This window comes from Bombina bombina, chromosome 2 (genome assembly GCF_027579735.1).
Source record: "Bombina bombina isolate aBomBom1 chromosome 2, aBomBom1.pri, whole genome shotgun sequence".
NCBI classification, from domain to species: domain Eukaryota; kingdom Metazoa; phylum Chordata; class Amphibia; order Anura; family Bombinatoridae; genus Bombina; species Bombina bombina.
Window position 1 is genome coordinate 828,450,083 of NC_069500.1, and position 12,254 is coordinate 828,462,336.

The 12,254-nt window shown below is 38.7% G+C and overlaps 1 protein-coding gene across 1 annotated transcript in view; it reads right to left on the bottom strand.

Moving 5' to 3' along the window:
• Positions 1-1,050: 1,050 nt before the first annotated feature.
• SMIM44 (small integral membrane protein 44) overlaps positions 1,051-12,254 on the bottom strand; it is a 36,611-nt gene continuing 25,407 nt past the window's right edge. Inside the window, exon 2 of the mRNA XM_053700108.1 lies at positions 1,051-1,259. Within this exon, the coding sequence (XP_053556083.1) occupies positions 1,051-1,259 (209 nt within the window). The remainder of the gene's footprint in view (positions 1,260-12,254) is intronic.

Consider the following 12,254-nt stretch of genomic DNA (forward strand, 5'->3'; position numbering starts at 1 on the left):
TCACTTTAAGGATGTAGCTTCTTAAGTAATCAGAAATATATGAATACAAGTCTTTAAGAAGAAATAAAATCCAGGTAAACTGCAGCAGAGTCAAGTAAGCATGTTACTCCTGATGAAGCCTGCAATGGTTTTCAGCACAGCCCACTCTGCTGTACCCCGAAACCCAATATAAATGTACACAGCATAGTAAATATTGAATTATTTTTCTGCTGTTATATAATGTGTAGAACATTCAGATGTCACAACATGCAAGTAAATATATAAAGAAAAACAATAAAGACCATGGGAACGATTTATCAAGGACCGAATGGCCCCTGATGTCCCTGTTTCCGCTCTAGCTTTCAGGCTCGCCGGAAACAGCAGTTATGAAGCAGCGGTCTTAAAACCGCTGCTCCATAACTGGTTCGCTGACTCTGAGGCTGCGGTCTGCAATTCGCCCAATCCTATACGATCGGGTTGATTGACACCCCCTGCTAGCGGCCGATTGACCGCAAATCTGTAGGGGTTGGCATTGCACAAGCAGTTCACCAGAACTGCTTTTGCAATGTTAAATGCAGACAGCGTATGCTGTCGGCATTCAGCGATGTCTGTCGGACATGATACGCTACAGCGTATCATGTCAGACAGACAATGATAAAATGGCCCCCATATGTCTGATTCCCACAGTCAGGCACCTGTGCTAAGTCCATACCTCAGTGTAGATATTGTACAATATGGGACAATATTACAATATTCTACCTTTCTTAACTGTTCACATATTTTTTGCTTTAAGTTTGTGGTGAGAAATATTGTTTTGTTTTGACAATATTATGGTAGCCTGTAAATGACAATAATTGTATCTCCCATTGTATATGTTTTTACTGTAAATTTAAACATAAATAAATACATAAAAGCAGTCTGTTTTTTTTTTTTTATATAAATATGCAGCTGATATTGTAGATAGAATGTCTCAAAGAACAGATCCCATTTTCTAGTTCCTGACTGCATATGGTATTATTTCCTCCTGGTATGTAAATTGTCCTTAATCCTTCAGCATTGGCTTCTTGTACTTCAGAAAAACCTGCTACGACTGGCCTCTTTGAAGGTGATGATGGAGGGGCGGTGTTTGGTTGGTGGATGGATGGGTTCCACATCCAGCAGGTCCCCACTATCCCCCCCACATCCATCCATATTGAGGTTGAACTCATTTTCTCGCCAGTCACCCTTTTCTCTGTGGACTTTTTCTTCTGGGTTATCTAACTTTGGTCCAAATGCCCAATCTGTAGATGGAAAAAAATAAAATAATAATAATAATAATATTTACTGACCCTGTCACACTACAAACCCACCACTTGTTTGACAATCCTCCTGTGTAACATCAGATAGATCACAGGATTTTGCTTCACTTCTCCATTGAAACCTTCAAGTCCCATTGCTCACCTCTTTTTTGTCTTTTGGAGTGAGGGGTTGTGTGCATTTTTCTTGGGATTCTGCTACTTTACCTGGTTGTACTAAATAACTTGACGCTCTCATGCCTCAGGTGCCCTTGTGTGCTGCAGATAGCTACAGCATTAATATGAAGTTGGAGTATTTTTGAGGTGTCCATATGGTGGTATAATATAAAAACATTCATGCTGAACATTTTCAAATGTTTGTATACATCTGTGTGTGTATATATACTGTATGTATATATATATATATATATATATACATATATATATATATACTGTATATATATATATATATATATATATATACTGTATATATATATATATATATATACTGTATATATATATATATATATATATATATATATATATATATATATATATATATATATACACACACATACAGTATATATACACAAACAGATGTATATATACATAATATGTATAATATACCCACAATCCCTCAGTTTGTAAATTATCAATATTTATGTACGTTTTACTTTTGTATTGTAACAAAAAAGCTACAATTTCAGTTCACACTTGTAAATTGTATTGTTATTTAATACTGCATAAAGGGATTATTTACAATACACCTTCACTGCAGATGGCTTTTAAACATCCTGTTAGTGGCAGAGACCCCTCACCTTAAACAGTGAAGTGTAACAAAACTCTACTAAGCAAGACTAATTTATAACAGTGATTTAATCCCTTTAGAACATTTCACCCAATCTCATTTGTGATGCAGAAACGTTTATACAATAACATTATTGTAATGATCCTCTAAGCATTGGGCTCTATGTCAGAATGTATTTTGAGGTGCCTGTGCCATTGAACATTTATTTTATTTATGAATCTATATTGCCTTGAGTTGAGGGTATCATTTAATTCTCAGACCCAAGCGGAACAATGTCTTGATCAGGCTCTGAATTCTGTGAACAGCATAAATGAACTAAAACAGACTGTAACCTGGGTGGATACTACAGTGCAACAAATGTTTGTGCTTTCTGGGGCCTGTCTCTAACATTTAATACAAATGACTAAAAACGTGACCAAGGGTAGGGTGACCAGACGTCCCATTTTTAACGGGATTGTCCTGCTTTTTAACACACTGTCCCTATGTCTTCAGAACTTTTTGAAGGAATGCCCCATTTTTTTATCATGACTGTTAACATATTTAAATTTTTTATTATATATGCGCAATACTCTCAATGGTATTATTTTTATGTCCATCGCTATGTCATGTGACTTGCGAGCAAGGAGAGAATTGAGCAGCAAAGACAGAGCTGATCTGCAGAGAGAGAGAACAAGGGAACATTAGAGATCAGCTGAACATTAGAGTTGAAAAGCAGAGACAGGACTGAACACCGGCAGATAAATTATTCTGTGAGTTTATGGCAAATAATAACTACTAATGTATTTTATTGTGAAGTGAAATCTGTTGTGAATATTATATATATTATATTACTAGATATGTTAGGGTGTGTGAGAGGTAGAAGAAATGCCTTTCAAAATATAAAATAAAAAGGGCCATACAACCCTACTCACTAATAAGGCTCAGCAAATCAAAATAAATCTCTGGAGTCGGCTGTTTTCGTCTACTTGAAGGGGCATAATACTCATATGTTGAAATAATCAAAAGAGAAGAGATGCAGCATAGCTGATAACTGTAAAAAGATGTCAAGAAACTATCACCTGAACATCTCTATGTAAAAAAAAGTTAGATATTTACCTTATCATTTCTCCAGTTTACAGTGCTCAGCCTCTATGAACATTTAACCTTCAGCTACTGTCAGCGGCATGTTGAAAAGAAAAACAGGCAATCCACTTCATCAGTGCTGATGTCACATTTTACTGTGATATCATGATATTTCACTGAAATCTCACAATAGTTCATAGTAAACTTCCTTTAACTTAGTAGGGAAATAACATGACTGTCTGTTTATGCCAGTGGCACACTTCCTTTTAAGTCCCGGGACAGGACTAGCATCCTGATTGGCTGCTTAAAGGGACACTAAACCCAAAAATTTTCTTTCATGATTCAGATAGAGCATGCAATTTTAGGCAATTTTCTAATTTACTCCTATTATAATTTGTATTTGTTCTCTTGCTATCTTTATTTAAAAAGCAGGAATGTGATGCATAGTAGCTGGCCCATTTGTGGTTGAGAACCTGGGTTATGCTTTCTTATTGGTGGGTAAATGTAAGCCTCCAATAAGCAAGTGCTATCCATGGTGCTGAACCTAAAATGGGCTGGCTGCTAAGATTTACATTCCTGCTTTTAAAATAAAGATAGCAAGAGAACGAAGAAAAATTGATATTAGGAGTAAATTAGAAAGTTGCTTAAAATGTTATGCTCTATCTAAATCGTGAAAGAAAAAATTTGGGTTCAGTGTCCCTTTACAATGAGATGTGGCTACTGAGGAATAAGGAATTTTTGAGGTAAAATATCTTCCTTTTTTACATAAAGATGTTCAGGTGATATTTTGTAGTCAGCTTTTTACAGCTATGCTGCATTACAAATGTGTCAACATTTTCATGTCCCTTTAAAGGGGAATAGTCTGGTGTTTTAGGTTGTGTGATTTTATACTGATATTATATTATGATAATTCAAAGAGACTAAACAAATGGGCTATAACCTGAGGGGGGTAACCTAAAAAAAAAGCTATTTAAGCATTTCTTAATTTCTGGTTTTGGTTTGTACTATATTGTTTCAGCATACTTAAAGTTTAATCACAATCTATTGTTTAATGATTATCAGAATGTTAACGGCTGCAGCCTTTTCTGCATCAATATCAAACCAATTTTACATTATTGAAACATGACTCCATACTGATCATGTGCCAGTCCTGTTTGGTAGATCACAATACAAATTCTTAATAAGTAACATATTTACAAGGCCAATATACACTTATTGAATTCTGCATCTAAAATAATGTGATAAATTCCAGGGCAATACCTGATTAAATGGCCACAAGATAGTAAAGGCTATGAATGCATTCCCCTATTGTTTAAAACTACACTGTTTCAAGCTTTTAACCCTTTAACGACCGGTGTACTGTGTATGTTGCACGGCTGTTAAGGGGTTTACTAGCGCAGCTTTGCAGACAGCAAAGTGAAGTTAAAGGGACAGTCAACACCAGAATTTTTGTTGTTTTAAAAGATAGACAATCCCTTTATTACCCATTCCCCAGGTTTGCATAACCAACACAGTTATAATAATACACGTTTTAACCTCTGTAATTACTTTGTATCTATGAGCTCAATGTTATCTATATGACACACATGAAATAAAGCCCTCTAGTGGTGAAAAACTGTCAAAATGCATTCAGATTAGAGGCAGCCTTCAAGGGCTAAGAAATTAGCATATGAGCCTACCTAGGTTTAGCTTTTAACTAAGAATACCAAGAGAACAAAGCAAAATTGCTGATAAAAGTAAAATGGAAAGTTGTTTAAAATTACATGCCCTATTTGAATTATGAAAGTTTATTTTTGACTTGACTGTCCCTTTAAGCGCTTAATGTGAGCGTTACATATGAAAGCAGGTCTCTTTTGTTTTATAGATTGGGTAATTCACAGATTTTGCTTTTTGGCCTCTCTAGAGAGAGGGTGACAAGCACAATTTTTACACAAAGTTTTTAATGTCCCTTTAAGTCTCAAGATCACAAAGTGATCTGGGACTACCTAAACCTTAAAGGGCCAGTAAACCTAGCAAATAATGTTATATAATTCTGCATATAGTGCAGAATTATATAACATTATCTTAGTGCCAGATTTCTAAAGTGAAGGGTTAAATAGATATCTCGCAAAGAAAACAGAACGCCACTCCTGGCTCTACTGAGTGGGTCTGTTTTCTTCTCCAAAGCGCATCGCGGGCACGCTGTCTAGTCACAGCGCGTCCAATCGATTAAACTCAATGTAGCTCGCTTCTGCTCTGGTCTGGTAGCTACATTGAGTTTAATAGCGTGATTGGGCTGGCTGTGATTAGACAGGGTGCCCAAATGCACTTAGGAGAAGAAAACAGACCCGCTCAGCAGAGCCAGGAGCGGCGTTCTGTTTTCTGTGCGAGATATCTATTTAACTCTTCACTTTAGAAATCTGACGCCAAGGTAATGTTTTATAATTCTGCACTATGTGCAGAATTATATAACATTATTTGCTAGGTTTAACCAGCCATGCCCAGCCATGCCCCAACCCCACTTTTGACCTGCTCAGCTACACCTGATGTTTTTGGTAAGCAGAACAGAGTAATAGTGTACTATTTTAAATTGTATAGCTATAACAACTTACACCAACCTTACTCTTTCTGCTCCTAGAAAGTGAACATTGTAAGTGCAGTCACAGATTTTTGTAAAGAAGACCCTACAAATAACATTACAGATCTTAGGAGACAGACATATGCTAAAACTGCGGCTGAGCTAATCAGATGTTATAGCCATTACAGTTCTTTTTTCAAAGGACATAGAAGTCAATGTAATGCAAATTGCACCAAAAAGGCTGCATAAGCTTTTTATATATATATATATATTAACAGTTTATCAGTGCCATGTACATGTGTCTGTTGAATACGAGCCGGTGCCAATGGTAGTGTAGTGATTGGCCCCTCACATACGCATGCAGGGGTGATCTCAGCTTTTAAAAAAATATTTTAATGCATCATTATATTTAATGATGGTTAGCAACATACTACAGAGTAATATGTCCCATTAAAAGGACAGTAAACACCCTGAGATTTTCATATAAAATGTTTTAGTTATGCACAATGAAACTACTTTGCAAAAGTTTCATTATTTATTTTGCAGTTTTCATGTAAATTTAGCTCAGAAAAATCAAACAATTTCTAATCCTCAGAAGATGAAATTCACCTACTGGCTTCTCAAGGCTTACTCTGCTACACATCTGTCCATAATTGGCTTCAACTGCTATCAACTGCAAATAGATGCATTTCCTACTCACTTTATGACCTGCAAAAGATGTTAATATGTTTAAAAAAAAAAAACACAAAGTCTTGGCTGATATGTTATTCTATAGCAACACAACAGAAATGTCTTGTATTTACTCTCCCTTTAATGTCCCTCTCCTAACAATCCAGATATTTGCTTTGGTTAGGAGTCTATATGACAAACAATACATGTGATTATAGAAAACTAATTCTTGACAGTTACTGTACTGTTGCTGCATAGCTTCACATGCAGGCTACCAGCAGCCAGCAGAAGCACAAGATACACTCTGATAGCAGTGTGTATCTAATGAATGGAGGCTCCCCCACTGACAGGCATAGGATCAGAGGGACACCCTGTCCCTGCAAGCGTTATCTTAGGTCACTGTCTTTCTCATGAGGCATGCAGGAATAGCACGGGGCACGCCGACAGGAGACACAGGTGCGCTAACGGGCCCAGGACACAGCCAGCACAGCGCTGGTCCTTAAGGGTTAAACTACCAGCGCTCTTTCATACACATAATTAAAAAAAATAGTAATATGTTATTTTAAAACAAATTGAAGTGGTTTATGAATGACATCACTAAATTACACAAACATGAGTGAAGGTGCTGTTGGGTAATCTACCCACTTTGCCTATTAAGAAATGTTGTTCTGCCTATAGCTTCCCTGTGTGTATAGAAGGTGATGGCAGTGTTCCCTTATGCCGAAGGGATCTTATTCCAACTTGTTAGAACAGCTTTTTGCGTGGGTTTCAAATTCAGATACATTTCAATGCATTGAAAAAACAAAAAACATTTCTTTTTCTAATGGTTTTCAAATTAATGTTCACTGTTTAATGTCACATGCTTTACATTGTCCCCTCACCAACAGTATTTCAATCCATCAAGGAAACTTTTTGCACCAGTTTAAAAATAACTTTTAAAATAGCAAATAAAATATTAAAGGGCCATAATACCCAAATGTTGAAACACTTGAAAGTGGATACAGCATAGCTGTAAAAAGCTGACTAGAAAATATCACCTGAACATCTCAATGTAAAAAAGAAAGATATTTTACCTCAAAAGTTCCTCAGTTGCCACATCCCATTGTAAAGGACTTCTAAGCAACAAATCAGTATGTCTGTCCCGGGACAGCAGAAGGAGCGAGCTTACGTGCACTCTCATCTTATTTCCCTATTCAGCTTAAAGAAGTTTACAATGAAATCCCATGAGAGTTAAGTCCAAATCTCATGAGATCACAGTAAAAGAGTTTGAGACCTCAGCACTGTTGATGCTGATTGGCTGCTGTTCATTTCTTAATTTTTTATTTTTTTTTACCTGCAGCTGAGCAGCAGTTGAGTATAACTTTTTACACAGAACTTTTTTACATTGAGATGCTCAGGTGATATTTTCCCTGTCAGCTTTTTACAGTTATACTGCATCAGTTCAAGTGATTTAGCATATGAGTATTATGTCCCTTTAATAGAAAGTTTTGCTTCTCATTGCAATAAATAGTTCTATACAAAATGTAATCAAATTTGTGATTTTGAACTGGTCTCTGTTCCTATAAAGGGACATGATACCCAAATCTTGAAGCACTTGAAAGTGATGCAGCAGAGCTGTAAAACGCTGACTAGAAAATATCACCTGAACATCTCTATGTAAAAAAACAATATTTTACTTCAAAAGTTCCTAAATATTCACAACCCACTGCAAAGAGACTTTATGCAGCCAATCAGGATGCTAGTCCCAGGACTTGCAAGGGAAGGTGCATCTGGCGTGTGCAGGCACAGTCATGTTATTTTCCTATTCAGTTTAATCAGTGAAATCTCTTGAGGTCACAGCAAATCACAACCTTAGCAGGGCTGATGCTGATTGTTTTTTTTCCCCAACTTGCAGCTGGACATCAGCTGAAGTATAACTGTTCACAGAGCACTTACTCTGGTGAGCTGAAGACATTTTGAAGTAAAATATCTTCCCTTTTTACATAGAGATGTTCAGGTGATATTTTTCATGTCAGCTTTTGAACAGTTATGCTGAATCACTTTCAAGTGATTTAGCATATAAGTATTATGTCCCCTTTTAAAGTGAGCGATAGATCTTACTTCGACCCCTTGTGGTTTAGTACAAATAGTTTCTTTATATGTCTGTTTCTTCATATATAACCATGTCTTTCTGTGTAGCGGATTTGGTGACTGTAACTTTTTAGATTTTTTTTTATTACATTTTCTTAATTAACAATGAGGTGGCAGTATTATAATGTACCTGTATGTGTAAAATAATTGCGTTGTGAGTAAAGAATTAAATATTGTAAATGGCCACTAGATGGCATTGATGTGTACCCCTGTTAGACTACCAAGCCTTTTTTCACCCCCAGTACACTGCTAAGGCAATTTTGAGCTTTTCTTTCTACCCATATTTAAAGGGACACTGAACCCAAATGTTTTTCTTTCATGATTCAGATAGAGCATGCAATTTTAAGCAACTTTCTAATTTACTCCTATTATTAATTGTTCTTCATTCTCTTGCTATCTTTATTTGAAAAGAAGGCATCTAAGCTTCTTTTTTTTTGTTCAGCACTCTGGACAGCACTTTTTTATTGGTGGATGAATTTATCCACCAATCAGCAAGGATAACCCGGGTTGTTCACCAAAAATGGGCATCTAGACTTACATTCTTGCATTTCAAATAAAGATACCAAGGGAATTAAGAAAATTTGATAATAGGAGTAAATTAGAAAGTTGCTTAAAATTGTGTGCTCTATCTGAATCACAAAAATGTTTGGTTCATTGTCCCTTTAAACCCGATTGTAAGTCAAATCAGTGACAGACCCACACAAGTGATATATTGGTTTTTTTTCAGCAGGCCCTGCAGATTTACAATATACCATTATTACATTTATAAATTACTAGTCCTACAGCCTGTGTACATGGGCCAATTTATTTAAGTGCCGCGGTTCCAACCCTTGCTCCCTCTCTCTCCCCCCTCTCTTTTGCTCTCTCTTCCCCGCCCCTCTTCTGCTCTCTCCCCCCCTCTTTTGCTCTCTCTCCCCCTCTTTTGCTCTCTCTCCCCCTCTTTTGCTCTCTCTCCCCCTCTTTTGCTCTCTCTCTCCCCTCTTTTGCTCTCTCTCTCCCCTCTTTTGCTCTCTCTCTCTCCCCCTCTTTTGCGCTCTCTCTTTCCTTCCTCTTTTGCTCTCTCTCCCCCCTCTCTTTAGCGCTCTCTCCCCCCCTCTTTTGCGCTCTCTCCCCCCTCTTTTGCGCTCTCTCTCCCCCTCTCTTTTGCTCTCTCTCCCCCCTCTTTTGCGCTCTCTCTTTCCCTCCTCTTTTGCTCTCTCTCCCCCCTCTCTTTAGCGCTCTCTCCCCCCTCTATTTTGCGCTCTCTCCCCCTTCTCTTTTGAGCTCTCTCTCCCCCTTCTCTTTAGCGCTCTCTCCCCCTTCTCTTTTGCGCTCTCTCTCCCCCCTTCTCTTTGGCGCTCTCTCCCCCCTCTCTTTTGCGCTCTCTCCCCCTTCTCTTTTGCGCTCTCTTTCCCCTTTCTCTTTTGCGCTCTCTCTCCCCCCTCTTTTTTGAGCTCTCTCTCCCACTTTCTTTTGAGCTCTCTCTCTTCCCCTCTTTGACGCCCTCTCTCTCCCCCCTCTCTTTTGAGCTCTCACTCTCCCCCCTCTCTTTTGAGCGCTCTCTCCCCCTCTTTTGTGCTCTCTCCCCCTCTTTTGTGCTCTCTCTCTCCCCCGTCTCTCTTTTGCTCTCTCTCTTCCTCTCTTTTACTCTCTCTTCCCCCCCTCTTTTTGCTCTCTCTCCCCCCTCTCTTTTGCTCTCTCTATGCCCCTCTTTTGCTCTCTCCCCCCTCTATTTTGCTGTCTCTCTCTCCCCTCTCTTTATCCCCCCTCTTCTGCTCTCTCTATCCCCCCTCTTTAGAGCTCTCTATCTCTCACGGCGCATCCGGCCCCGCCCACGCCCCGCCCACTCCACGCCAGATGCCAGGTGAGGTAGGCCAAGTGTGTTTGTCCCTGTGCGCAGTCTCTACTGCGCATGACAGCTTCGGACAAACACACTTGGCCTTTTATTATATAGGATGGCATATGAGATGCTATAGCAAAAACTAAAAAAAAAAAAAGTATAATTTTTTTCTTAGATTTTAGTAAATAATACTGAGAATGGCCAAGTGACAACTGCTGTTACTGTGATCACCTTAATAAATTGTCAACATGGGTAGTTACATGTGAAATAGGGGCCCATACAGCTTTTTGGTGGTTCAGTACAGAAATAAAAGAACTTTTTTTCTTGCAAGGTGTTCAATGTTACCGCAGTAATCATCTGCCTATACAGACAAAATTCAGATCTTTTTTTGAGAGAGGAACTACTATAAAAATAAACTTTATTTGGGGTCGCTACAAGTACCAGATTTTTTTTATTGCACATATAATGAGCCACCCCCCCCCCCCCACCCAGGCAAATCCCCATGCGTTTTTTTCTCATTTATTTTTAACCCCTTAATGACAACTGACGTACCAGGTACGTCATGCATTAACAAGCAGTTAACGATAATAGACGTACCTGGTACGTCAGTTGTCTAACAGAGTGCTGGAAGCGATTGCGATCGCTTCCAGCAGCTCTGAGGGTATTGCAGTGATGCCTCGATATGGAGGCATCCTGCAATACCCCTTTACAAGCCTCCGATGCAGAGAGAGCCACTCCGTGGCCCTCTCTGCACCCGAGCGTCGTTGGTGGGTGGGAGCAAGGCAGGGAGGCGGCCTGCTAAGGGCCTGTTATGTGTAGGGGGGCGGGATCGGAGGCCGGATCGGAGGCGGCAGTGTCCGGGGGCGCTCATGGACGCGCGCGTGCACGGGGGGCGGCGGGCGAGCGCGTGCACGGGGCGGGAGCGGGTGGGAACTGCTACACTACAGAAAAATTTTAATACAAAATTGGGAGAAAAGGGGGGGATTTTAATTTATAAAACAATCAAAGGGTTCTGGGAGGGAGGGGGGGAGATACACTACAGAAAAACATAATTTATGTAAGAACCTACCTGATAAATTCATTTCTTTCATATTGACAAGAGTCCATGAGCTAGTGACATATGGGATATACAATCCTACCAGTAGGGGCAAAGTTTCCCAAACCTCAAAATGCCTATAAATACACCCCTCACCACACCCACAATTCAGTTTAACGAATAGCCAAGCAGTGGGTGATAAAGAAAGGAGTAGAAAGCATCAACAAAGGAAATTTGGAAATAATTGTGCTTTATACAAAAAATCATAACCACCATAAAAAGGGTGGGCCTCATGGACTCTTGCCAATATGAAAGAAATGAATTTCTCAGGTAAGTTCTTACATAAATTATGTTTTTCTTTCATGTAATTGGCAAGAGCCCATGAGCTAGTGACATATGGGATATCAATACCCAAGATGTGGAGTCTTCCACTCAAGAGTCACTAGAGAGGGAGAGAATAAAAATAAAAACAGCCATATTCCGCTGAAAATATTAGTCCACAACCCAAAAAAATAAGTTTATTTCATATTTGAAAGAAAAAACTTAAATCAAAAGCAGAAGAATCAAACTGAAACAGCTGCCTGAAGAATTTTTCAACCAAAAACTGCTTCCGAAGAAGCAAATACATCAAAATGGTAGAATTTAGTAAATGTATGCAAAGAGGACCAAGTTGCTGCTTTGCAAATCTAATCAACTGAAGCTTCATTCTTAAAAGCCCAAGAAGTGGAGACTGATCTAGTAGAATGAGCTGTAATTCTCTGAGGCGGGGTTTGACCCGACTCCAAATAAGCTTGATGAATCAAAAGTTTCAACCAAGAAGCCAAGGAAATAGCAGAAACTTTCTGACCTTTCCTAGGACCAGAAAATAAAACAAATAGACTGGAAGTCTTCCTGAAATTTTTAGTAGCTTCCACATAATA